Raw genomic sequence first — 26,802 nt, 5'->3', positions numbered from 1 at the left:
AAACTCACTACATACCAGAATTCAGTCGAGTGTTGTATATTCTCTCAAACACACCACTGTCACTCCCAGCTTGAAAACACCTACATATTACCCCCCCTGTCATGCATATCACCCTACCCAGCTTGAGAAACATACTCACTCTATCATGCATCACCTTAGTCACCCTTACCAAGCTTAAGAAATGCCTACACAGATACATCACAGCTTAAAAAACATGTACTTGCTTTGTCATCCAACACTTCAGTCACTCTAACACTCCCAGCTTGAGAAACACACACACACACACACACACACACAGAAACATTACAGCTTAAGAAACATGTACTTATCCTATCATCACCATCCCAGTCACCCTCACACCCCCAGCTTGAGAAACGCATACAGTAAAACCTCATTAAGTCGGACTAATTGGGGGGGGAAGGCTGATCTAACTTAACCAAAACACCAAACTATCCAAACCCAGCACTGTGTTTCAATTCCTTGAGTCTCGGCCATGCACTGTTACTTCTTCAGCTCTCTCTGCCATGTACCATTTACAGACAGATTTCATTGAGGTTTTCCCCTTCAGCTCTTTCTTGCATGTACCATTTGTAACAGATTTGTCAAGGTTTTCATGCCATGCCTTCCTCACTCCCCTAAAAGTGTCTGACTTAACCCATATCTGACTTAGAGGGGTCCCATTTACTGAGGTTTTACTGTACACAAACACTACAAAGGAAGTCACAAGCATTACCTACTGTGGGTGTTGGTGCTGACCTGAGGAACCCCATCACTGCCTCTCCAATAGTGATATGCTGTGAAGTCATTGTTTGCTGGTTTCAGAAGCTTCCTAAAGATATTTCCCTTCAGAGAATCCATGTATACTTCATCCTCCTGTGGAAATACATTGAAATACATGATTTAGTTATGCATGAAAGGATGTTTTGCAGAGTAAAGGAGAATAAGAGCACAAGAACACAAGGGTTGGTGCAGGAAGCCATGAGGCCTACATGTGACAGTCACTGTATAAAACACACCTGCCTCTTTCCATCTATCGTCCCATCCATAAATTTGTCAAGTCTTAAGAACATATAAGAACACAAGGGAAACAACAGGAAGCAAGAAAGAGTGAACTAAATTTAGGTTCTCTTTCATTGCTTGGTTATTTTAGCCTCCTGTGAAAAACATTTAACTCAGAACTGTGTGTGTGTGTGTGTGTGTGTGTGTGCATGAGTGATTTGTGGGGTGAGAGAAGCTGCAGGAAATTTTAAAGGTGCTTGCAGGATTAGCAACAGATTAATTCCTTTCAATGTTTCCCTATTACAATCTTCTATTGAAATACATTAATTCAGAACTACACAAATAAGTTTTGTTGGGTGAAAGAGCAAACTGTATCATAAAAAAGAGACCGAGTGATGTTATTTTGTAGAACGAAAGAGGGGATTAAATTTAGATTCTCCTTCATTGCTTCCTTATATCAACCTCAAGTGCAAATATATAATAATTCAGCACAATGTAAATAAGTGATGTTTTGTCAGGCAACACAAGTTACTGGAGTTTTCAAGGGTGTTTGTATGATCTCATGGATAACGAAGACAGGTTAATGGATGAGAATGATAGGTGGGAATATAGGCATGCTTTATACAGGGACTGCCACGTGTAGGCCTGATGGCTTCCTGCACCAACCCTTGTGTGCTTATGACTACTAATAGTTTAATTCTCTCTCCTTCTCTGCCTACAGTGTCCTGGTTTGCCAGTAAATGTTCTTGTCTTTCTTATCAGTCTATGTAGCAATGGTGACAGAGAGGAATGTGTGTATTACGTAAAGTCTCGTTGCATTTAGATATGTTAATGATGGCTATTTCTAGTAAGGCCTCTCTCTCTCTCTCTCTCTCTCTCTCTCTCTAAAAATAAAGTTGGCACTCTACTTTCTCCTTCAAGGTGCCAGAGAGAGAGAGAGAGAGAGAGAGAGAGAGAGAGAGAGAGAGAGAGAGAGAGAGAGAGAGAGAGAGAGAGGGGGGGGGGAAGAGGGAAGGATGGGGGACAGACAGGAGAGACAGACAGACAGACAGACAGACAGACAGATAGATAAAATAGATAGACAGACAGACATATATAAACATAATGAGAGAGAGAGAGAGAGAGAGAGAGAGAGAGAGAGAGAGAGAGAGAGAGAGAATTATGTGCCAAGTCCCACATCTCGTTCTTTCCTGACACACACACGCACACACACACGCACACACACACACACACACACACACAGTGGCCTGCCCTCGCCTAAGCAGGACTTGTTCGTGAGAAAGAGAGAGAAAGAGAAAGAGAAAGAGAGAGAGAGAGAGAGAGGGATAAAAAAAAATCAATATAAAAATAAAAACTTCGACGCAAAGAAAAAGAAAACCACATCATTCTATTTATACGGACACACGAGAGACTTCCTGTGGTGTTTTGTCCAGTGAATCCAGCGATAAACACAACAACATTGGTCAAGACTTGCATCAATAAATCAGGTGAGTAATGACGGTGGTGTAGTAGTGTTAGAAGTAGTAGTAGTAGTAGTAGTAGTAGTAGTGGTGGTGATGGTGGTTGGGAGGTGTGGAAAGTACGTATTTTAAAAGTGAATTGGTGTTAGTGGAAAAATAAAGCAAGATGTGCTAGTAGTAGTAGTAGTAGTAGTAGTAGTAGTAGCAGTAGTGGTAGAGAGATGCAAATGCGTATTTTTAAGTGAAGAAATGCGGCGGTGACAAAATAAGTGAAGAGGTGAATGGTCGAGATGTGAAGAGAGATGAGAGAGGCTGGTGTGTGTATATGTGTGTGTGTGTGTGTGTGTGCGGCAGGGCAAAGAAGTAGGTGAGACGGAAAAGCGCGGCAGGTGAGGCAGGGTAGAAGAGGCAGGGCACGTGAGGCAGGGTATGTGTGTGTAGGTAAGGCGTGTGTAGGTGTGTGTAGGTGAGGCAGGGCAGGCGAGGCGGGCAAGCAGGCCAGCTGGGCCACGTGGCGGGTATTTATAACAATGGTGCAGGAAGCCATCACCTGCACGCACTCTTTGCTCGCGGAGGCAAATCACTCCAGCGTCTCCTATTTTAACATAAGACGTGAGAATACTCTTGATAATGAGCGGGGGCACCTCCCCCACCCCCGTCCCCCCGAAGAAAGGTGGGGGGCGCGAGGGTCCGAGGCCAAGCCGTCAGGATGGGTGAGCTATAAGTGAGAGTGGGTGAGGGAGAGGGAGAGGGAGGAGGTCGCGGCGTGGCTGAAAACAGCGCAGCAGACCTTGCCGTCGTCTGCTGCTGCTGCTGCTAGCGTGAGAAATATTTGCGGGGTGACTTTACTTCCTGGACGACCTGCTGCTGCTGCTGCTGCTGGTGTGGTGGTGACAGTGGTGGTGGAGGAGGAGCACGCGTATGGTGCAGTGTGGTGGTGTGGTGGCGTGGTGGACATCAGCGGGGAGTGAATAGCGTTTGCGTGGTGCACGTGCTGGTGCGTGCGGGCGTGCGCGGCGTGTTCTGAGGCGGAACAGAGACACACACACACACACACACACACACACACAAACACACACACACGGAGGAAGCGGCAGGAGGGCTGGGCGCCATGGCGGGGCAGGGCGGGGCCGTGGTGGAGGCGCTGCTGGAGGAGTGGTGGCGGCGGCAGGCGGAGGGTGAGAGTCGCCTGGCAGCGGCGGAGCAGCAGGTGCGGGAGGCGGCGCGGGAGGTACAGCGGCTGTGGGGAGCCGTGCGGGAGTGCGAGGCGCAGGGCAGGGAGGAGGGTGCCGCGGTGGCCTGTCTCACTGGGGAGGTGCAGGCGCTGCGGGAGGCGGTGCGTGGCCTGGACAGGAGGAGCAGCCTGCTGGAGGCAGCGGGCGGCAGGCTGGAGGCCAGGCTGGACCACGTGCAAGACAGCCTGGCACAGGCCGGCGCCGCCACACAGCAGGGCGTCGGCAAGCTGCTGGCGGCCTTCGCCCGGAAGGTGCTACCCTCCGCCACCACGCCCGAGGACTGGGGGCAGGGCGCCGCGCCCCCCGACCTGGCCACGATACACGACAACTGTCCCACGAGTGAGGCGCCCACGCCCACGCCCTACCCCGATCCTGCTGCGCCCACCCCCGACCCCCACCCGCCCGTCACGAGGGTGCCTGGGGGCGCCTGGCTGCCCATGGAGAGGGTGCCTGGGGCCACGCTGTACCTAGACGACCACGACCACGACCGTGCCGCCACGGACACGACCACGACAATGCCCAGGCCGTCACCCCCCCGCGCCACACCCGAGGCACTTCTGGTAAACAACCCTGAGGCAGTCCAGCCACACACCGCGCCAGACTCACCTTTACCACACTCTCCAGACGCACCCCAGCTACACACGCCAGACGAAAGCACCGACACCGCCTCGACAACGACGACCACCGAAGCCACACCGACGACGACAGCAACGAAAACGACAAATGAGGAGACGCCAGCAGATGCAGCGGTCAGCAGTGACGCTCCGGGGCGCGGCCACCATCACGCCGCCCCCGCCAAGTCCAGCAGGGGTGGCAGGAGGGGAGGCAGGGGAAGGGGCGGAAAGGACAGGGCCGCCTCCAGCCCCGTCAGGACCCCGGGGAAGGGCACGCCGCTCCTGACGGGGCTACAGGAAGCACAAGTGACTCAGGAAGCACAGGTCACGCAAGAATTGTCGCCAGGAAAGGACACAAATGAAGCACACATGCCAGATAAGGTCACAAATGAACCACATATGCCAGATAAGGTCACAAATGAACCACAGATGCCAAATAAGGTCACAAATGAACCACAAATGCCAGATAAGATCACAAATGAAACACAAATGTTAGATAAGGTCACAAATGAATCACAAATGCCAGAAAAGGTCACAAATGAAGCACAGACGCCAGAAAAGCTCACGAATGAAGCACAGACGTCAGAAAAAAACACTAATGATGTACAAACGATAGAAAAGGTCACAGAAGCACAAAAATCGAAAAATGAGATCAACAGTGCGCCGAACGTGAGAGAAAAGGTCACAGATGAAGCACAAACACTAAAAATGATCACAAATGAAGCACAAACACCGGGAAAGGTCACAGACAAAGCTCAGGCACCGGAAAAGGTCACAGATGAAGCACATGTGCCAGAAAAGGACACGAATGAACCACAGACGCCAAGAAAGGTCACAGATGAAGTCCAGACCTCGGAAGAAGTCATGAATGAAGCACAAACCTCGGAAAAGATCACAAATAAAGTAAAGATCCCAGAAAAGCTCACAGATGAAGCACAAGCACCGGAAAAGGTCACAAATGAATCACACGCACCAAAAAAGGTCACAGAGGAGCTAATCATTGCAGAGAAGGTCACTCAAGCACAACAGACGCCGGGAAAGGTCGCAGGCAAAGCACAGACACCGAGAAAGGTCACAGATGAAGAGCAAAAGGTCATTAATGCGGCACAAGTCCCAGAAAAGGTCACAGGAGAATCAAGAGGGAGAGGAAAAGGGAGAGAAAGGAGAGAAAGTGAGAGTGGGAGAGGAGAGAAGGCGAGGGGGGGTAGAGGAAGGCGCCCACGTGGAAGAGGGAAGAAAGAGGAAGGAAGGAAAGAAAGAGGCGCCCTGGGAGAGAAGGAAGAGGAGGAGAAGAAGGAAGATAAGAAAGAAGAGGAGGAGGGAGGAGGAGATGGTGCTGAAAAGAGGAAGAAGAAGAGAGAGGAGGTAACGAGGAGGGAAGAAGAGGAGGGAAAGAAGGAGGAAGAAATAACGAGGAAAAAAGAAGAGAAAATAAAGGAGGAGGAGAAAAGGATGAAGGAAGAGGAGGAGGAGAGGAAAAAAGAAGCAAAAGAAAGAGAAGAAAAGGAAAGGAGGAAGAAGGAAGAGGAAATGATAAAGAAGAAGAAGGAAGAGGACATGATAAAGAAGAAGAAGGAAGAGGAAGAAGAACAGAGACAGAAGGAAAACGAAGAGAAGAAAAGAAAGAAGGAAGAAGACGAAAGAAGAAAGAAGGAAGAGGAAATAAAGAAGAAAGAAGAGAAAGAGAGGGAAGAAAGGGAAGAAGAAGAGAAGAAAAGAAAGAAGGAAGAAGAAGAAGAAAGAAGAAGGAAGGAAGAGGAAATAAAGAAGAAAGAGGAGAAAGAGAGGAAGGAAAGGGAAGAAGAAGAAAAGAAGAGGAAGAAGAAAGAAGAGGAGGAAAAGGAAGAGAGAAGGAGACAAGAAGAGGAAGACAAGAGGAGAAAAGACATAAATGAAGCAGAAATGAAAGAGGAAGAGAAAAGAATACAGGAAAAGGAAGAGGAGGAGGAGGAGGAGAAGAGGAAGACGATGAAGAAAGAGGTGGAGGAGGAGGAGGAGGAGAATGAGGAGGAGGAGGGGAAGGAAGCAGGTGAGAAAGAGAAAGAAGAAAAAGAAGAAGAAAACTCACAAATGGAGAAAGAAGATGATGAGAGACAAGAAGCAAAGGAAGAAAAGAAGAAGAAAAAGGAGGAGGAGGAGGAGGAGAGAAGGAGGAGGGAGGAAGAGAAGAAGAAGACTTGGGATTATCTTCCTGAGTTACGCCGCAGAGTCTTCAGGTTAAGAGAGAGAGAGAGAGAGAGAGAGAGAGAGAGAGAGAGAGAGAGAGAGAGAGAGAGAGAGAGAGAGAGAGAGAGAGTTGTAAAGTCGATTCAAGATCATGTAAATATATGAAATAGTAGTAGTAGTAGTAGTAGTTGTTGTTGTTGTTGTGGTGGTGGTGGTGGCGGTGGTGGTAGTAGTAGCAGCAGCAGCAGCAGCAGCAGTAGTAGTAGTAGTAGTAGTAGTAACAAGTAGTAACAGCACAATTTAACCTACAACTCTCTAACCTAACACACCCCTCTTAACCAAACGGCCTCTTTATGAAACCAAACACACCACATTCCAACCCCGCAACCTAACCTGACCTATCTCTCTCTCTTTGCAGCATGGAGGGTAGCGGCGAGGAGGGGCAGGAGGCGGAGGTGGGGATGTGTGCAAACTGTGGATTCCTCGCGAAACTCCGGTGCTCTAATTGCAGACAAGCCTTTTACTGCAAGAGGGAGTGCCAGAGAGAGCATTGGAAGCAGGGACATAAAGATCAATGCCAGCCTTTCCAGGTAATGCCACTAACTGCTAATTCTTTATTCATTCATTCCTTCTTTCTTTCTTTATTTATCTTTTAATTATATTCAAACTTTATTCTTGCTTTCCTTCTCATTTTTTTTTCTATCAGTTTCTCAGGTAACTTAACAATTTATTCCTTCATCTCTTTTTTATCTTTTTATTTATATTCTATTTTCGTTTCTTCTTTTCCTTCAAACATTTTTTTCCTCTAATCATCTCTCAGGCAATTTTATCATTCGTCCTCTTCTTTTTTCTTTTCTTTTCTTATTGTTTGTCCTCACGCTCTTCATTAATCCCTTCCCTCTCAGTGTTATGAAGTACATCTTAATTCATTCATTCCTTTTCGTTGTTGTTCGGGCATCCTTTGTATTCCTTTATGTTCCTTTGTATACACGAGAACATTCTTTTGAAACTAAATTAAAACCAACCCATTAATCTCTCTCTCTCTCTCTCTCTCTCTCTCTCTCTCTCTCTCTCTCTCTCTCTCTCTCTCTCAGGTGCTACACTCCCCCGAGCTGGGACGGTACATGGTTGCCTCACGTGACCTCAAGGCAGGGGACATTATTCTTCGAGAGGATCCGATTGTGGTAGGCCCGAAGCAGGTGACGGAGCCCGTGTGTCTGGGGTGCTACAAGAGAGTGGACGGCTCCTACAGGTGAGGGGATATGAGGGAGGCTGGAAGGGAGACGGGGAGAGGTAGGGAGGACATATGGAGAGAGTAAGATGACGGGAGGGAGGGAGGGAGGATAGGATAAAGAGGGTTAGGAAGGGAGGGGAGAGGAGCGGTATCAGAAAGAGGGTGAGAGGGAGGGAAGGGAGAGGAAGAATGGTAGGAGGGAGAGAGATAAGAGGAGAGAGAAAGGGTAAGAAGATTAGAGAGAGGAGGGTAAGAGGGAGGAAAGAATGAAATGCAGTAAACTCTCAAAAGATAGCTATGTATGTATAGGCACCATGAATACTGCTAAGGACACCATTATCATGCATCACCATATCCTACATGTGTCACCCTCCCTCACCTCCCCCCATGCCCCATCAGCCTGCTGAAGCGTGCACTGCCCCCAGGTGTGAGCGGTGCGGGTGGCCGATGTGCGGGCCGCAGTGCTGCAGCTCGGCGGACCACCAGCCCGAGTGCGTGGTGGGCCAGGAGATCGGATCGCCCATTGACATCCAGAACTTTGACGAGACCAACCACTTCTATGAGGTCATCTTTGCCATGAGGTGCGTGGGTGGGTGAGAGAGAAAGACCACACTAGGTTACGCTGCGCTTCTCGAGCAATCAGCGAGGTTAAGCAACGCTGCGTCTGGATAGTGCTTGGATGGGTGATTCAGGAGACACTAAGTTGGTGGTATTAATATCATTATTATTATTATTATTATTGTTATTATCATTATCATTATCATCATAGTGTTCCACGCGTGCCCGTTACAGCCCCTCCTCCTCACAGGTGCCTGGCCCTGAAGAAGCGGTCGCCGCGGCGCTACGAGCAGCTGCTGGCACTGGAGAGCCACTACGAGGACCGCGTGGGCACGCACGTGCACGAGCAGAACCAGAAGCGTATCGTGAACTTCCTGCGGAACTATTTCTTTCTGCAGGAGTTCTCTGAGGAGGAGATCGACAGCTCTGAGCGCACCATCCACACGGTGACGGGCATCATGGACGTAAACGCGCTTGAGATCCGCCTGGCGGAGACGGAGATACTGGGTCTGTTCCCAACCTTCGCCATGATGGAGCACTCCTGCACGCCCAACACGCGCCACTCCTTCACGGAGGAGCGCCGCGTGGTGCTGCGCGCCGCCGTGGACATCCGGCGCGGCGAGCACCTCAGCACCATGTACACGCACATTCTTTGGGGGACTGCGGCGCGGCGCGACCACCTCAAGCACAGCAAATATTTCATGTGCACGTGCTGCCGTTGTGCCGACCCCACCGAACTGGGCACGCACTTCTCCGCGCTGCGTTGCCAGAGCTGCACCAACGGGTTCCTGCTGTCCGCCGCGCCCCTGGACGAGCTGGCAGACTGGATCTGCGCCTCGTGCAGCGCCACGCAGTCCTCGGAGGAAGTGACCGACGCCAACCTGCGGCTGGGCGAGGAGGTGGAGGCGGCGCTGGCCAACCCCGAGCTGCGGCGCCTGGAGGAACTGGTGAATCACCACGCGCGCGTTACGGTGCACCCCAACCACTTCCACTTGTTCGCCGCCAGACACACGCTGCTGCAGATGTATGGCCGCGACCCATCCGCCGCGGCGCCTGAGCACATGCGGCGCAAGGAGCGGCTGTGTCAGGACTTCCTCAAGGTGTGCACGGCGCTGGACCCCGGCATGGCGCGCCTCGGCCCCTACGCCGGCGTGGCGCTCTACGAGTACCATCTCGCCGTGCTGGCGCGCGCACGCGGCGACCCCGACGCCCCACAGAAGGAGTCCGCGGCGCTGAGGAAGGACATTGAGACAGCCAAGGCGCTGCTGCAGCAGTGCATCAGAGTGCTGCAGGACGAGCCGCTGGACCAGCCGGAGGGCAAGCTGTGCGCCATGGCCAAGGCCAACCTGGCGGAGCTACGGCAGTGGGAGGCGAGCATAGCGGCGCCATAACACCGCAACACCACGACGCCCCAACACCATCGACACAGACGCAGCATCATGGACTGTAATCCAAAACACTCCTGCGCCGCGCCTCCACGACATTCGAAAGGGTCTAGTTGAAGTTACACGGCTTTTTAAGGGTGTTTTTATGGCTCTAGTGACAGATTAACAAGATTTCCACATTATGTACAGGAGACTCACTCTTGAGAATCCGGCTAATCACCTTTGTGGCCTTAGGAAACAGTCGTGGTGGGAGAACAGGGCGTTTCAGAGTACTCATAACACATCACCCACACCAACAGAACCAACAGACAGACAGACAGACAGACACAGATCATTTGGGTAGCAGTATAGAGTGTGTGCGTGTGTATGTGTGTGTAAGAGAGAGCCGCTGCTTGAAAATGGGTTGTTTTTTTTCTGTTGTTGATGTTTAAAAGTGTTTATAGAAGAGAACTGTGTTTCATTACCACTCATGCCTGCCGTGTGTGTGTGTGTGTGTGTGTGTATGTGTGTGTCGCCCCTTTCTCCCTCTCACGCTCAGAGATATTTTGGGCATGCTTCCTCCAACACGCCTCTCCCTTCCCCCCCTCTTTCCTCTCTCTCTCTCTCTCTCTCTCTCTCTCTCTCTCTCTCTCTCTCTTCATTCCTTCCCCATTAAACTCCCCACTTCTATTTACTCTCTCTCTCTCTCTCTCTCTCTCTCTCTCTCTCTCTCTCTCTCTACTTAAGACTACAAAAGTTACGAAAGAGAAAACGACAGTAACCTAATGAGAGAGAGAGAGAGAGAGAGAGAGAGAGAGAGAGAGAGAGAGAGAGAGAGAGAGAGAGAGAGAGAGAGAGAGAGAGAGAGAGTATCCCAACCTCCCTCCCCCCATACACGTAAACTTTCCTCAGTGCCAAGAGAAGGAAAAAGAAAAAAAAAGAAGAATAAAAAAAGAAAAGAAAACGAGGAGCAAGAAGAAGAGGAGGAGGCGGAGAGCAGAGCGGCGACTTGAGGAGAGCAGAGGTGCCTGACGCAAGATTAAGGTAGCATGGCACTTGTTTTTGGCTGTGGGTAGGGTGCCACCTCAGTATTGGGCGCCACGTGTGCCTACTGGGAGCTGTGAGGGCGGGATGGGCGGGGGGGCGTGTGGGTGGTGCGGCAAGGAGGCGGAGACGAGGTGTACTGGTTGCAAGGAGGTGTTCTACTGCAGCAGGGCGTGTCAGAAAGAAGGATGGGTGGCTCACAAGGACGCGTGCAGGCCGTTCACGGTAAGAGAGAGAGAGAGAGAGAGAGAGAGAGAGAGAGAGAGAGAGAGAGAGAGAGAGAGAGAGAGAGAGTTCCCTGTAGTAATTCGCTTGTGTTGTAAAGAAAGTGTGTGTGTGTGCGTGTGTTGTAGAGAAAAGAGAATAATTAAGGAAAATGAAGACATGATGCAGAGAGAGAGAGAGAGAGAGAGAGAGAGAGAGAGAGAGAGAGAGAGAGAGTTAACTATATTTCTATATTTCTAAAAAAAACTATAATAAGCAAACTGATAATGTATATGTATAGTTATTCACATTAATCATAATCTAATAATAATAATAATAATAATAATATGATAGGTTGGTATTAAAAAAAACTATAAAATATATAAGAATGCATATAATTCTAATAAAAAATAAATTAAATTAACAAAAAGAAAAACGAACGTAATATTTAAGACAAATATTCTTAAAAAATAAATAATAAAAATCTTCAACAAACACCAATAGTTAACAAACTATTACTGCTACTACTACTATTACTACTACTATCCCAAGGTGACCAAGAGGAAGGATGTGGGTCGTCTGCTGGTGGCCTCACGTGACCTGGAAGTGGGGGAGATGATCCTGAGTGAGGCGCCCTTGGTGATTGGCCCCAGGCAGGACTCGGAGCCCCTGTGTCTCGGCTGCTACAGGAGGACCTCGGGGGACTACAGGTGAGGGAGGAGGAGGAGAGAGGGCAGGTTGAGATGATAGAAGAAAGAGGAAGAAGAGGAGGAGGTTGAAGAGGGTAGTGGTGGTGGTGGTGGCAACTCTGAAGGAAGAGAGAAGGATTAGAAGGAGGAGGAGGAGGAGGAGGAGAGGAAGAGAAAGGGAAGCAGAAGGAAGAAGGAAGAAGACCAGTAGGAAGATGAACAAGAAGAGTAGGAGAAAGAGGAGGAGGAGGAGAAGAAGGAAGAAGGAGGAAGAGAAGTTTACAAATATAGCCAAATAAGCTCTCTCTCTCTCTCTCTCTCTCTCTCTCTCTCTCTCTCTCTCTCTCTCTCTCTCTCTCTCTCTCTCTCTCTCTCTCTCTCTCTCTCTCTCTCTCTCTCTCTCTCTCTCTCTCTCTCATACACACACACCTGCCTCTCCCCAGATGTTCCCAGTGCTCATGGCCGCTGTGTGGCCGGCAGTGTGAGGCCAGCCCTGACCACCAGCCAGAGTGTAGGGTCACCAGGGCAGCCGGGATCACCATCTCCCTCCAGCAGGTCCCCGGGTCACCAAGCCATCCCTATGAACTGGTCATGCCACTCAGGTGAGGTCACAGCTGTCAAGGAGGAGAAGTCAGGGTTAGGGGCACCAGGTTAGGTCACAGTAGAGATGGAGTACGTCACTAAGATAGATATAGGAAGGTGTTTGTGTTCTGAGTGATGGGTGAGGTGATGGGTGTTGAAAGACAGGCAGGCAGCAAGACAGAGAGAGGCAGTGAGGTCTTAATATTCTGTGATGCATTTTATTATTAATTTATCCAGGAATTCTTAATTATTTGTTTATCTGTTTAAGTCTACAAGGTTTATCTCCACTGCTACATCCACAGGTGCCTGGTGGTGGCGGGGCAGGGCGGGGCGGAGGCACAGCGGTGGAGAACCTGTACTGCGCGGCTCAACACCACACGCCTGCATTCCTCCACCACACAACACCAGCAGCAGCAACTACAGCTGGAGCAAGAGCACATCCAGCAGCTGCAGCAGGTGGCCACAGCACTGCGGGACACTTTCAGACTACACAGCTGCCCGGGAGTTGATTCCTCTGACGCCTCAATTGTGACTGTGAGTGAGGGTGTTCTGCTCCTCTGAGACTGAGAGTGCTAGGAGTGGTGTTAGTGGTGCTTTTAAGTTGCATATTAGCCTTACTCTCTCACTATAGGTGCTCTCAAAGGCCACAGATGATATAATTCTTCTGACACTACTATGTTAACTGTGAGTCACTTATGTTCTTCCTCTGAGACTGACAGTACTAGGAGTGGTGCTACTTTTAAATTTCTGGCCTGTAATGACTTTGTTCTCTTGCTGTGGGTGTTTCCAAAGGCCACACATATGATTAGTCAGGCTTTAAGTAATATACAGCACTGATTCCCACTTCATAGAACACTTTCCTGCATCTCTATGCTAGTATTAATAACATTATTGACTGACAACACTGGTTAACTCTTGCATTATTGAGGTGGACAGAGCAAGGATGAGTCATCTAACATCCTAGTCTCTCCCTGCAGATCCTAAGCCTCCTGCAGCTGAACCAAGTGCCCACTAAGATGCCGTATGCTGAGGTGATGGCACTCTACCCCATGGCATCTCTTGTCAGTCACTCCTGTATGCCCAACACTAAGCCACAGTGGAAGGTTAGTGTGGTAGTAGTAGTAGTAGTAGCATCTAGATAAATCATAATTGAGCACACAGAGACACCCACACCCACACCCAGGCACAAAGAGACACCACATACACCCATGTTGTCTTCCACCCAACAAACCAACCAACACACAAAAATATAGCAGCAAAAATAGAATTCCTCAACACAAACGCACCATAATACACAAAAATACTTAAATATTTCTTTCCGCTATGCCAGGATGGGAAGTTGACCCTGCTAGCCTCGGACCCAATAGCAAAAGGAGACCCCATCACCGGTCTCTACACAGACATCCTATGGGGCACACGGGCGCGCAGGGACCACCTCCGACACACCAGGCATGTTAACTGTAGCTGTCGTCGCTGCTCTGACCCCACTGAGCTCGACACAAATTTCTCTGCTCTTGTCTGTCGCCGATGCAGAAAGAATGTGCTGCCATCCAACCCACTTGATGACACTGCGCCCTGGGTGTGTTGCGGGTGTGGCCTGCAGGTGTGTGTGTAAAGTTTATTTGTCTATTCTTTTGTGTGAAGTGATATTTAAGTGTGAATGCGTGTGTGTGTGTGTGTGTTTGGCAAATCTAGTGAAATGTTATCTGTTCCTTCACTGTGTCCCTTTAGGTAAGTGTGGAGGAGGCACTGGCCCTGAGTCTGGCCCTGGGTGCTGCAGTGGAGGAGGCTCTGGGGAACCCGACCATCACCAGCCTGGAGGCCCTGCAGGGGGAGTGGCTGAAGAAAGTGCATCCCAACCACTACCACCTGCATGCCGTCAAACACTCCCTGCTGCAGCTGTACGCCAGGACGCAGGAGAAGGCAGACAATGGGGACAAGGATGACACACACTGGCAGGTCAATAATTGCTCTCTTCTGTACAAGATAGGTGGAGATAGGTATTTATATTGCTGTGGATGTGCATGGCCAGCTGGGGTGTGCCTAAGCTTCTGCGGTATTGCATGGTGGTCCATGATGTTTTCTTTTCACTAGGCAGATGGGGCTAAGTGTGTGTGTGTGTGTGTGTGTGTGTGTGTGGTGCTCTGTCTGGGCTGCCTCGTGTGGGATTGCTAGGAGAAAAAGACTTTCTCTCACCTCACAGGACATCACCAAAAAGAACAGTTACTCAGTATGCATGGAAAGGAAAAGTAAAAAAAATTAAACAGTCTTTTCTTCCTTTCCACCAGGAGACAGCCAGGAAGTCACCAGGCTGCCAAGTAAAGCCCCAATTTTCTCTCTCCTCTGACCACACAATTGCCAAAGAAAAGGACAAACTAAAGAATAGCACAATTTTAACTATATTCTTCTCTTTCTCTGCTCAGGAGACACCCAAGAAATCACAACACTAAAAAAGGCAAAAAAAAAAACAAAGAATAACTCCATTTTCTCCCACACACAGGAGATTGCCAAGAAGGAAGCAGCTTGCAAGGAGTTCCTGACAGTATGCTCTCGCCTGGACCCCTCTACTGCCCACACCGCCCACTGTGTTGGCCTCACCTTCTACGAGTACCACAAAACCATCCTGCAGAGCGCCCAGAGACACTTCGCCCTCAACCGCATCTCCCGCCAACAGCTGAAGAAACGCATGCTTCTCTCCAAGGCGTTGCTGAAGAAAACCATGGACATTTTTCGAGATGAGGCCCCAGACACACCAGAGGGGCAGCTGTGTCACACGTGTGAGGAGGAGGTGATACGGATTGGGAAGTGGATGCTGGCTGTGGGGCTGGTGTGAGTGTAAGAGAGAAGAAGAGAGGAGAAGAGGAAATGGAAGGCTTGTGTGATAGTGTGAGAAGAGATGAGAGAGACTAAGAAATGTATGGAGATGAAAGATGAGTTTACAGTGATGAAAGGTGTTAAAATGTTTCTAATATAGAGTTAGGGAGAGATTAGTTGCTGAGAACTGTAATAGAGAGGAAGAATGTGTTTCAAAAGGCATTTAATGCAGAGTTTGCTGAAAAAATGAATGAGATACAGTGAGAAAGGATGTTTAAAAGATTTGTAATACAGAGGTGAGGAAACAAAAGGACTAGGGAAGGATTGTAATAAAGAGAAATAGGACTTCTGTGTGTGAGAGTGTGAGAGAAGCTGAGGAGGAAACGTGGGAGTGCGTGAGTGTGAGGAGGTGAGAAAGGTTGGGATATTGTATATTGTATTATTCATTTACTAGCATGGTTGGGAAAGCTGTATTTAACTGATCATTTTCTTGGTTAATTCTGGATTGAGGTGAAGGAAGGAAGAAAGGTAGGAATTTTTAAGGAAGGTTAAGGAAGGTAGTTAGACGTCTTACTAATTATTCAAACTGTCTTTTTGATAACTAATGGAAGTAGGTGTTGCAGTGTGGGGAAATAAATGTTTCTCATAATGTGTTGTTTTATTTGGCTCAGTGCAACACCTAAATGGTTCCTTCTTTTTTTTCTTTATTTTTATGACAAAGAATGAGAAAAATGGGAATAAAATGACAAGGAATTCAAATTACAGACAGAAAAATTGAAAGAAAACCAGGACAAAATAAATAGAATCACAAACAAATTAGATAACAAAGAATGACAAAAAGGAAAAGACAAAAAAGGAAAAAAACTATTAATAACAAGAGAAAGATGAACTAAAGAAAGAAAACTAGGAATAGGGGAGAAGAGGAGGAGGAGGACATAATGAAAGGGCAGAAGAGGAGGATGAGGAGGAGGAGAAGGGCATGGTATTAATAGTAGTGTTATACATTGTTGCATGTGCCAATGTGTGTGTGTGTGTGTGTGTGTGTGTGTGTGTGCTTGAGAGGAAATGCATGAATATAACAAATGTCTCAACAACAACAATAACAACAACAATAGTAGTAGTAATAGTAGTAGTAGTAGTAGTAGTAGTAGTAGTAGTAATAGTAGTAAAGAAAAAGGAGGAGGAGGAGGAGGAGGAGGAGGAGGAGGAAAACAACAACAACAATAACAACAACAACAACAACAACAACAACAACAATAATAATAATAATAATAATAATAATAATAATACGAAGAAGAAGAAGAATACCACCACCACCACTAATACAACATTGATATGACGTCAAGAGGCACTCGAGAGAGAGAGAGAGAGAGAGAGAGAGAGAGATGTATCGAGTACCTGTCTAAACAAATCATCAAAGAGAGAGAGAGAGAGAGAGAGAGAGAGAGAGAGAGAGAGAATCTCCCACGTGAGGTTCTTCGCTATTATTATTCTCGAATCAGCCACGCGAGCCAGCAGACACTCTCTCACCCTCTCACACATGGCTCCTCTCCCTGCTCTCCCTCTAAAGTCTCTCTAGCTCTCCCACGTGTGCTTAGTTGAAAATTTTATACAAGTTTGATGCGAGAAATGAATCCAGTGAAGTGTGATTAAGTGACTGGCAGGTAAAGAGAAAGGATTATATTGGTTCTTGTCACCTGTTGTGGTTTTAGAGTGACACACAAACATACAGACACTGAACTTGCTCTCTCTCTCTTTCTCTTGATAACTCGGTGACGCGTGCTGGGGTGCATTTCTTTTCTCTCGTGAAGGGAGCAAGGGATTACATCTTTCCTCTCCCTCGTGAAGTGAGAGGTCATAATTTCCCTCGTGAAGTGAGTGAGAGGGAGGACTCGATCAGATTTCCCCTCCTAGTGTAAGGAAGCTCTCACCTCTCTCTCCACGGAACCAAGTAAGCAAAATAGTCTCTCTCTCTCTCTCTTTCTCTCTACGGAACCAACTCAACCAAGTAAACAAAATAGTCTCTCTCTCTCTCTCTCTCTCTCTCTCTCTCTCTCTCAGGAAGCGTGTTACAGTCAAAGCGAGTAAGACCAGCGTGTTGTCAGTATATGGCGCAGGACGGCGGAGCGTGTGAGGTGCCTCGTAATCCCTCATATTCTCTTCCTCCCTCTTTCTCTCTAAGGAAACAAGGAAGAGGTGCAAAAAAACTCTCACATCTCCCTCATATATCCCTCTCTCTCCCTCACAGCCTAAAGAAACGATAAGAACAGCACAGGATGGCGGAAGGCGGTGGAGTGTGCGAGGTGTGTCGGAAGCCAGCCAAACAGTTCTGTTCCTCCTGCCGCAGCGTGTTCTACTGCAGCAGGGATTGTCAAAAGCAGGATTGGAAGACTCACAAGACACGATGCAAGCCCTACGTCATCCAGAACCATCCTGTTTTTGGCAGGTGTGTGTCTGGGGAGGTGTGGGTTATTAGGCGTGTGTGGAGATCGGAAAGGGTTGGGAAAGGTACTGTATGTGTGTGTAGGGGGAAGGTGCGCGCGTGTGTGTTTCATTATTATTATTATTATTATTATTATTATTATTTTTATTGTCTTGTGAAATTCAAGCCTACATGTGGCAGTCCCTGTACAAGACCTTTTCCCTCCCTCTCAGACACAGCTGGCCTCTTTTTCCCTCACTCTTTAGACATCATGCCATCTCTCCCCTCTCCTTACAAATACAAGACCCACGTACCTCTCTCCTCTCCCTACACATAAAAAAACATACCTCTTCTCTCTTCCTATATGTATAAAACCTTCTTATCTCCCTTCCCTCTCCCTCATACGCATGGCCACTTATCCCCACTCCCTTTCTCCCGTCCATCAGACACATGGTAGCCACAAGGGACATCAGGGCAGGTGAGGTCATCCTGCGGGAGGTGCCGGTGGTGGTGGGGCCCAAGCAGCGCTCCCCTCCCCTCTGTTTGGGCTGCCACCGCCCCCCAGATGGTTCCTACTGCTGCCCCTCCTGCCACTACCCTCTCTGTGGCCCCCCCTGCAGAGCCTCCCCAGTGCACAAGGTTGGATTAGGTTGCTGGATTATAAGATCTTAGCTTTTTCTTCTAATTCAAGGTTAGCTGCACTGTTTAACATGCTATGGTACTTCACTTGTTTTTCTTTCCATGCAAGGTTAACTAATGCTGTGTTCAATATGCATAGGGTTAAGTTAGGTGAGGTTAGCATATTGTGTCATCATTCCAGTTTCTTCTCTCAATACGTACTGAGTTTGATCACTGTGGCATTCTTTTTCAGCCCTTTTTTTTTCTCTCTCAATATTCATGGAGTCTTTCTCTTTTTCACCATGTGCAGGGTTGTGTCAAGATATTCCAGCTTTTTCTCTCACCATGACTGTTTTTAAAGGCCACACAGATGACAGACTGGCTTCTCATTTTTTCCCAGTTCCAAAATTCTTATCATAATGCAGTAGTCTTGCTATGTTTCAGTGATTCAGTCCTTTTTTCTCTCAAAGGCAATTTTCAAATGTCACAGAGATGACTGGTTGAGTTGTCATGATATTGTTGTCAGTGATGATGCAGAATTCTTGTAAGACACTCACTAGAATCATGAAAGCACTCTTGAAAACTCAGACTCCTGCAAGAGTTTTAGACACAAGACAAATACAGTTTAACATGGTCCATTCTTACATAGTGGGAGTGTGCAAAGCTGTCCAAAACTAATGATACAAAATTCTTGTTAGTTACTCACAAGAAACACAAGAGCACTCAAGAACTTCCAAAGCTTAAGACTGCTATAGACAAGAAACAAATATTTAACAAGGTCCATTCTTCCAGCGAGAGTGTGCAGTGCTGTCCCAGGCCAAGACCAGACTGACAGTGGACCGGTTTGACATGCCGCACCCTGCCTATGAGTGTATTACCCCCCTGCGCTGCCTGCTGCTGAGGGAGGCCGACCCCCGGCAGTGGGAGGTTGTGAGTCAGCTACAGGACCACAGTGAGGCAGTGAAGGCCAGTGAACTGCACGGCTTGATTCAGCGCAACACTGTCGACTTCCTCAGGTGTGTGGCGGATGTGTAGCAGGTGTGTGGTGGGTGTTAGGGACTGATAAACTGAATATTAGTGCTGTTTTTGGATATACAAGGATAGTTTAGCATAGTGAGGTGAATGCGGTGTGTGATGGATGTGTGGTGAATGTGTGGCAGGTGCTAGGGACTGAAAACTCTGTGGTGTTGTTTTCTGGCTATACAAGGATTATTTAGCTTATACGTGTTGTTAGCTATAGCAGTCAGGCAGGAGAACACGCAGGCTTGAGTCTTGTATCTGATTCCTTTATATAACCCTACAGATGATTGAAAACCCCCTTCCAATCACATTTTTACTCTGAATCCCTTATTTCTATCTTGAATCCTTTGTTTAATCCCACAAGTATTTAAAAGCTCCTTTAATTCCTTAATTTTATCTTGAATTCCTTGTTTTCACCCTCACTCCCTTCTCCAACCCCACAACATATGCTGGGCCTCTTCAGTTCCTTCATCTTGCACCTGCAATCTCTTATATTTACCCAGAATCCTTTGTGTAATCCCATGGTATTTGAAAACCCTTTATTTTTACCCTGAATCCTTTGTTTAACACCACTGATATTTAAAATTCCTTTCAGCTCTTCATTTACTTGCAAACCCTCTTGCAGTCCTTTGTATTGACTCTAAATCCTTTGTTTAACCACACAGTTATCTGAAAACCCTTATATTTACACTGAATCCCCTGTTTCATCCCTCACATGCCACACACAGGGGCTTCATGCGGTATGAGGGGGCCAGCGAGGCAGAGATCTACCGCATGTGTGGCGTGGTGGTGGTGAACAGCTTCGAGGTTCGGCACCATGGCAGCCGGGTGAGGGGGCTGTACCCCCAGGCTGCCATGTTGGCCCACCAGTGTGTCCCCAATACCAAGCACGCCTTTGATGCCAACCTGACCATGATCCTGCGAGCCACAGTGGTCATCAGGAAGGGGACACCCATCACTGCCACCTATACCAACACCTTCTGGAACACTATGCAGCGACGGAAACAACTCAAGGTGATGGGAGAGGGTGTGATGGTGTGTGTGCCTTGCTAGAGTGGGTGTCAGGAACTCAAGGTGAAGAGAGAGGATGTGAGAGGGTGTGTCTGTGTGTGAGCCTTGCTGGAGTGGCTGTCAGTAACTCCAGATGAAGGGAGAGGGTGTGTACATGTGCCTGTGTGTTCCTGTCAGTAACATAAGGTGAAGGAAGTATGTTTATCGTGCATTGTCTAAATGGAGTGGCTGTCAGTAACTCAAGGTGAAAACCAGTGTGTGTTTGCCTTAGTGATGTGAGAAGCTAGGAAAGGTTATGAAACACCAGGAAAAAAGACCCACTCAATTTGTCATACTCCAGAGTCAAAAGAATTACTCAAAATTAAGCATCAAGTGACAGCCCTGACCTACTCCAATCCTGATACCCAAACAAGAGAAAACAAAGGAAAAAAACAGTACATAAAGAGATACAAAGTCACTAGGGTTCCATTACTTCTAAACCCTGACACTGGTTCTCTCTTCCCACAGATCAGCAAATGTTTCCTCTGCACGTGCCAGCGCTGTGCCGACCCCAGTGAGCTTGGCACCCACTTTGGCACCCTCTTGTGTGGCGAGTGTGGCACCGGCTTTGTGCAGCCCACCAAACCCCTTGACCTGCACTCTGACTGGACCTGTAGCAAGTGTGGTGTGGTAGTAATGGCTAAGACGGTGAGTGTGTGTGTGTGTGTGTGTGTGTGTGTGTGTGTTATTTTGTATTCCTTCTTTTTCTCATACACACATTGTTTCTTTCTCTTCTTCCTCTTCCTTCCAATTCTCCCATCAGTCGTCAATCAACTAAGCTGCACACCCACTCACCCACACACCCAGTCACCCAGCCTTCCTCCCACAGGTGTTCTGGGGTGACCAGATCTTGCACAAGGAGCTAAAGGGGCTTGACCAGACCAGTGCAGGGCCCTTTGAGGAATTCCTTGACCACTACAAGAAGGCACTACACCCCGGCCATCGCTTTCTGATAGAGGCTAAATATGCGCTGGTGAAGATTTATGGAAATTCACCTGAACATCGATACAGAGGTGAGGTGGAGAGGAGGTAGAGAGGTTTGGAGGGAAGAAGGGAGGGTAGAGAGGTGGAGGTAAGTTAGAGAGAGGCAGGGAAGCAGAGGGAGGGAAGGAAGGTAGCGAGAAAGGAAGATAGGAAGGAGGGAGGATAGAGAGGAAGCGAAGTAGGCAGAGAAGGAAAGGAAAGAAGGTGCAGGAAGGGAAGGTTAGAGAGTAATGAGGAGGGAAGAAGGATAAAAGAGAGGAGGGTAGACAGTGAAAGGAAGGGAAGAATGGTAGAGAAACGGAAGAAGGGAGGGAGGAAAGGAAGGAGACAGGGAGGAGGGAAGATAAAATTGGAAGGAACAGGTAGGGAAGTAAAGGAAGCAGGCAGGGAGGAGGGAAGACTGGGAAGAATATGGTTTGTTATATCTCCTATGCTATATCTCCAATGTAACATTCCACTGTCTGTGCCTCCTATAACCCCCAAACATCACATGCCCTACAATACTCCCTGCTGTGCAGACCTGAGCCGGGAACAGCTGGAGAACAAGGTCAAGTACTGCCGAGAACTGCTGCAGGTGGTGGAGGTGTTGGCGCCGGGCCAGTCCCTGCTGCGGGGCACACTACTGCTGGAACTGCAAGCCGGCCTGGTGGCCCTCGCCCGGCTGCTGCTGTCCAATGATGTTATCACCCAGGATGACTCCAGGGTGAGGCCATAACAGAGACCCAACCTAACTAGCCTCACCTGACCTAACCTAACCTCACCTCATCTAACCCAGCATAATATAACACAACACAGGATAGTTTGAAGGTGAGACAGGAATAGACCTAACCTAACCTAACACAACACAGGAGACAGGAAAAGACCTTACCTAGTGCAGGATGACTTGAAGGTCCAGATCAACAGATAACAAAAAGGATAAAAGCAATCCTGTGTTCTTGTTACCATTTCCTCTCACAATTACAAGCACAAACAAACAAACAAGATAAGAACAGGTTAGTATATTCCTCACTCTGCACCCCTCACAAACAAATAAACAGAAGAAATAAATTTACAGAAAAATCTAACAAGAACACTCATATCTCTCTCTCTCTCTCTCTCTCTCCAGGACTACATGACAGAGGCCGTGAAGCACCTGAAGGAGGCGTCAGAGATCCTGAGACATGAACCAGAGATGGATGAGGGTGGGCTGGACCAGAAGCTAAAGAAACTGTCTGAGGAACTTGATGTGTGAGTGTAGAGGTGTTGGTGGTGGTGGTAGTGGTGGTGGTGGTGGTGGCAGTGGTGGTGGTGGTGGTGGTGGTGGTGGTGGTGGTGGTGGTGATGGTCTTTCTTTCTCTCTTGTGGTCTCTCTCTCTCTCTCTCTTGTTTTCTCTTTCTCTCCTGCTTGGTGTAATTCTCTCTCTCTCTCTCTCTCTCTCTCTCTCTCTCTTGGTAAAGATTTCATGAAATGAATGATGATAATGATAATAATAATAAAGACTGATCAACACTTCAATAATTATGATAATAATGATGTATCTTCCTATACTGCAAATAAAACTCAAATGAAATATAGTAAAAATAATAATGATGATAATGATAATAATAATAATAATAATAATAGTAATAATAATAATAATAATAATACCTTCAGATAGAAAAAGACAGATATTTAGTAGAGAGAGAAGAAGCAAAGATAAATGTAAGATTTGAAAGACAGAAGACTTATAAATAAAGACTTGTTATAATGTTAGCAGTGCCAATAAAATGAACACGCAAAGCAACATAATCTTTTAATAACCTTTTATTCCTCTGCCAGAGACAAATAATAAAGAACATTGTTGCCGTTTTCTAAGTTATGCCAATAAGACAAAGGCTCAAAATAAGACAATAAATTATCAGTTCACACAAAATGTCACAGTATTCATTTAATTATTATAAATTTTCCATATTCTTGATTTTCTTTGTCCTTTCATTCGCAGGGTCAGAAACTTGCTAAATCAAGATGCATAAGGTCAAAAGGGTCAATGTAAATGTGCACGTTTGGCTAACCTGAAACCCACTTGCTACACCTTTCCTTCATCACCAATCAGGGGGATAATACGCTTGTTTTTTTTTTTTTTTGTTTTTTTATGCCGATCTCTAGAAGCGGTCAAAAGCGGTATATATATCTGTCTTCACTTCCACACATCGAAGAACAGGAACAGAAAAGGCTACTCACCGTGACCAGTGCGGCCTGAGCTGCGCGGCGGCGGTCCCTCGCGACGCACCCACAGATTACAGGAGGGATCTTGCATAGTCTCCTCGCCGATCACTGAGCACAAGAGCATGAGGCAAGGCAGGAAAATAACCCCTCACTACATCATGCAACCAAACTCACTCACCCATGAACACTGTGGCCTGAGTAGCGAGTGAGCGGCAGCCCCTCGCCACTCACTGACCACTGAACACACGAATATAAAGCGAGGCAGGGAAATATTAAACCTTACAACAACGGAAACAGACAAACTCACTCACCCATATACACTGTGGTCTAGTAGCGAGTGAGCGGCAGCCCCTCGCCACTCACCGATCACTGAACACACGAATATAAAGCAAGGCAGGAAAATATAAGACCTTACAACAACGGAAACAGACAAACTCACCCACCCATATACACTGTGGTCTAGTAGCGAGTGAGCGGAGGCCCCTCGCCACTCACCGACCAGATAACACACGAATATAAAGCGAGGCAGGGAATATTGGACCTTACAACAACAGCGGCCCCCTCACGACACCCAATCATTATACATTAAAACATTACACCAACGGAAACATGAAAATACTCACCCTTCAACGCTGCGACCTCCCGAGCGGCGTCTCACACTTCCGTATTCATCACAAATGCTCTACTCTCTCCCTACGACTATTTCCAAAGGCCTCAGAGATGATTAGCCGGGTCCTCAAGAGCGTTTCCCCTCTTCATGATGTAGAGATGTTGTTAATCTATCACTGAACCAAAGAAACGCCCTTAAAAACCTGTCACTTCAACTAAAGCCTTTGGAAAGTAGTGGCGGTGCGGTGCAGATCTCTTCACACCTACAAAGCAAGTTATGGAATATTAGTGAATATACAAGAGTGGCGCCCAGCTGAAAAGAATAAGCTGCAACATTTCGATAAGCGTTAACGTGTGCACAGCTTTGAATAGCCCTGCCTTAGACAATACAGTTTCCTTAGACTATTCTTCCCTTTTAAATTGTTTGGGTGCAGATGAAATAGTAACAGTAGTAGTAGTAGTAGTAGTAGTAGTAGTAGTAGTAGTAGTAGTAGTAATAGTAAGAGGAGGGGGAGGAGGAGGAGGAGGAGGAGGAGGAGGAGGAGGAGGAGGAACAGAGAGACAGAAGTGAATATTTTCTAACCAGTTTTCAGCTCATAAAAAAAAAAAAAAAAAATAAATAAATAAAAAAGACAAGAAAAAGAAAGAAAATTGCCCTTTAGTCTCAGACGAGTGAAATTTTAGCCAGCAGTGTGTGTGTGTGTGTGTGTGTGTGTGTGTGTGTGTTTAAGCAAACTTAACCTAATCTCTTGAACTACAGGTGTGTGTGTAATAATAATAATGATAATAATAATAATGATAATAATAATAATAATAATAATGAACAATTTATTATTTAGGCAGTTAACAAACTGAAAATGTACGCGCGCGCGCGCGCGTACATTTTCAACACACACACACACACACACACACACACACACACGCACACACTGCATAAGCATATGTACAACGAAAGACAAGGCAACACACTCACACACACACACACACACACACTGCATCACCATCTGTACAACGAAAGATAAGGCAACACACACACACACACACACACACACACACACACACACACACACACACACTGCATAAGCATATGTACAACGAAAGACAAGGCAACACACACACACACACACTGCATAAGCATATGTACAACAAAAGACAAGGCAACACACACACACACACACACACACACACACACACACACACACACACACTGCATAAGCATATGTACAACAAAAGACAAGGCAACACACACACACACACACACACACACACACACACACACACACACACACACACACACACACACACACACACTGCATAAGCATCTGTACAACGTAAGACAAGGCAACACACACACACACACACACACACACACACACACACACACACACACACACACACACTGCATAAGCATATGTACAACAAAAGACAAGGCAACACACACACACACACACACACACACACACACACACACACACACACACACACACACACACCTTGGAATACCTTGAAAAAAACACTGAATATTTACTGGGAGGGACTGGAAGGGAGGTAGGGAAGGTACCACTCTGATAACGTCACGGCTGGGGGGGGGCTTGTGACGTCTCGGCTGGGGGGTTGATGACGTCACAGCGGCCGCTATTTACGTACGTACGTATTTCATTTTGAAAATGACCCCTCTAAAAAACGCAGCTAGACAGGAATGCTTTATAAATTCAAACTTGCCACACATTTTAATTAATGCTACAAATAACAACACATTTCAAAACACAGTAGTATTAAAGATATTAAAAAAGAAGTATCTGGAAACTGTTGGAACTTTCACCCCATTCAAAATCGTTCAAATGTCCACCCATTCTGGCTTAAACATAACGGAAAACACTTTAAAAAATCTGAACTATTTTCTAAAACCATTTAAAGTGAGCTACAAGCACAAATAAAAAATCTACCGAAAAAAAAATCAATATTATTGGAAGTTGAACACGAATAAAAACAAGTGTACGGTGCACGCATTTCACTGAGCGGGACGGCAACACACTTAAAAAAACACCAACTATTTTTTAAAACCAATAAGAACCTAGTACAGGCTGAAATAAAAAATTTAGTTTTGGTACCGTAAAAAAATACGCCGAAAACGGCCCTCTTATTTACACAAAAAACAACGCCAAATTCACCACTTTTCACGCAACACACGTGCTCAAATAACTTAAAAAACAACAAAATATTTTTACAAACCATAAAATCTTAGCTACAAGCCGAAATAAAATACTTAGGAAATAAGAAAAAATAGTATTGGAACCGGAGGGGGCTGGGGAGCCTTATCCAAGATGGCGGTGGAGGGGGCCAGTGGAGGGGACGATCAACCCTTCTCACTCATTTAAACCCTCGCCGAACTTAAACTAAGTAATGGCAGGTATATCTAACGAGCGGATATTAAAGCTTGGTCATGTGGCTCCGCTTTGCGACAGTATTGGTTTAAAACACTCACAGATAAGATAGATAATGGCTAATAAATAGAGACCACCCAGATTGTTTAAATTTTCATTAAGTTAAATTTTACGGTTTTTAGCAACGAGATGAGGCTGACACAGGGATATATTGTGCTGGAGGTTAGGGTGAGATGCGTTAAAATGAGTTAAAACCGTGGATTGTTCAGTTATTCATTAAAAAGTTACGTTAAGTCACCTAAATTTATTCTAACACTTCCTGACCTTACCTTCCCTGTGGTGGTGATGTACCTTCCTGCCTCCTCGTCACTATGGCTGGCTGTCTAGCACCTTCTCACAGCCAAACTTTTCTTTATTTTGCTTGTTTTCACCCACTGCTGCCTTCGGGTGTCCACTGCTAGAGCTCACGCCTTCCTCATTACCAACTAAAGAAGGTTTAAGTCATGGGTAAGCCTTGGCAGCCACTGTGTAGGCGTGGTTACACACACGAAAAAAAAAAAAAATTCT

General features: G+C 46.9%; 3 protein-coding genes and 1 long non-coding RNA gene across 9 annotated transcripts in view; 3 read left to right on the top strand and 1 right to left on the bottom strand.

Annotated features, from left to right (window-relative positions):
• Positions 1–3,074: 3,074 nt before the first annotated feature.
• LOC135093098 (SET domain-containing protein SmydA-8-like) lies at positions 3,075–10,095 on the top strand. Of its 2 annotated transcripts, none has more exons than XM_063991992.1 (5): positions 3,075–3,172; positions 6,893–7,064; positions 7,569–7,726; positions 8,134–8,289; positions 8,517–10,095. In XM_063991992.1, the coding sequence occupies exons 1-5, from the start codon at positions 3,090–3,092 to the stop codon at positions 9,655–9,657; spliced, it is 1,710 nt and encodes a 569-aa protein (XP_063848062.1). In that variant the 5' UTR covers positions 3,075–3,089; the 3' UTR covers positions 9,658–10,095. The 2 variants fall into 2 exon arrangements, with proteins under 2 accessions (XP_063848062.1, XP_063848061.1); XM_063991991.1 differs by lacking the exon at positions 3,075–3,172 and adding an exon at positions 3,423–6,524.
• Positions 10,096–10,521: 426 nt separating this feature from the next.
• On the top strand, positions 10,522–15,612 carry LOC135093094 (SET domain-containing protein SmydA-8-like). Of its 2 annotated transcripts, none has more exons than XM_063991988.1 (8): positions 10,522–10,674; positions 11,431–11,588; positions 12,011–12,169; positions 12,452–12,683; positions 13,127–13,252; positions 13,480–13,752; positions 13,881–14,108; positions 14,650–15,612. In XM_063991988.1, exons 2-8 carry the CDS (start codon positions 11,494–11,496, stop codon positions 14,980–14,982), a joined length of 1,446 nt encoding a protein of 481 aa, XP_063848058.1. In that variant the 5' UTR covers positions 10,522–10,674; positions 11,431–11,493; the 3' UTR covers positions 14,983–15,612. The 2 variants fall into 2 exon arrangements, with proteins under 2 accessions (XP_063848058.1, XP_063848057.1); XM_063991987.1 differs by lacking the exon at positions 10,522–10,674 and adding an exon at positions 10,743–10,899.
• The window catches only part of LOC135093097 (uncharacterized), a 30,852-nt gene continuing 15,603 nt past the window's right edge, over positions 11,554–26,802 (bottom strand). For 2 of the 3 annotated variants that reach the window (XR_010263192.1, XR_010263191.1), the window contains exons 2-4: positions 23,866–24,114; positions 11,997–12,181; positions 11,554–11,686 (exon numbers count right to left, since the gene is read on the bottom strand). This is a non-coding gene — a long non-coding RNA (uncharacterized LOC135093097). Of the gene's footprint in view, positions 11,687–11,996; positions 12,182–23,865; positions 24,115–26,564 lie in introns of all 3 variants that reach the window. The other variant, XR_010263190.1, reaches the window with a different exon arrangement.
• On the top strand, positions 16,443–22,820 carry LOC135093095 (SET domain-containing protein SmydA-8-like). 2 transcript variants are annotated; one of them, XM_063991989.1, is made up of 9 exons: positions 16,443–16,627; positions 17,212–17,409; positions 17,832–18,024; positions 18,796–19,019; positions 19,752–20,037; positions 20,542–20,721; positions 20,903–21,086; positions 21,576–21,760; positions 22,163–22,820. In XM_063991989.1, the coding sequence occupies exons 2-9, from the start codon at positions 17,240–17,242 to the stop codon at positions 22,286–22,288; spliced, it is 1,548 nt and encodes a 515-aa protein (XP_063848059.1). In that variant the 5' UTR covers positions 16,443–16,627; positions 17,212–17,239; the 3' UTR covers positions 22,289–22,820. The 2 variants fall into 2 exon arrangements, with proteins under 2 accessions (XP_063848059.1, XP_063848060.1); XM_063991990.1 differs by having other exon boundaries at positions 16,443–16,914.

This window comes from Scylla paramamosain, chromosome 41 (genome assembly GCF_035594125.1).
Source record: "Scylla paramamosain isolate STU-SP2022 chromosome 41, ASM3559412v1, whole genome shotgun sequence".
NCBI classification, from domain to species: domain Eukaryota; kingdom Metazoa; phylum Arthropoda; class Malacostraca; order Decapoda; family Portunidae; genus Scylla; species Scylla paramamosain.
Note: the sequence above shows the minus strand (reverse complement) of the source record. Positions and strands in the feature narration are given on the sequence as shown.

Coding starts and splice junctions, on each gene's coding strand:
- LOC135093098 (XM_063991991.1), top strand. CDS start 3,571: ATGGCGGGGCAGGGCGGGGCCGTGGTGGAGGCGCTGCTGGAGGAGTGG. Junction 7,065..7,568: donor ATCAATGCCAGCCTTTCCAG/GTAATGCCACTA, acceptor TCTCTCTCTCAG/GTGCTACACTCCCCCGAGCT. Junction 8,290..8,516: donor GAGGTCATCTTTGCCATGAG/GTGCGTGGGTGG, acceptor TCCTCCTCACAG/GTGCCTGGCCCTGAAGAAGC.
- LOC135093094 (XM_063991987.1), top strand. CDS start 10,762: ATGGGCGGGGGGGCGTGTGGGTGGTGCGGCAAGGAGGCGGAGACGAGG. Junction 12,684..13,126: donor CTGACGCCTCAATTGTGACT/GTGAGTGAGGGT, acceptor CTCTCCCTGCAG/ATCCTAAGCCTCCTGCAGCT. Junction 13,253..13,479: donor ACACTAAGCCACAGTGGAAG/GTTAGTGTGGTA, acceptor CCGCTATGCCAG/GATGGGAAGTTGACCCTGCT.
- LOC135093095 (XM_063991989.1), top strand. CDS start 17,240: ATGGCGGAAGGCGGTGGAGTGTGCGAGGTGTGTCGGAAGCCAGCCAAA. Junction 20,038..20,541: donor AGCGACGGAAACAACTCAAG/GTGATGGGAGAG, acceptor CTCTTCCCACAG/ATCAGCAAATGTTTCCTCTG. Junction 21,761..22,162: donor TCACCCAGGATGACTCCAGG/GTGAGGCCATAA, acceptor CTCTCTCTCCAG/GACTACATGACAGAGGCCGT.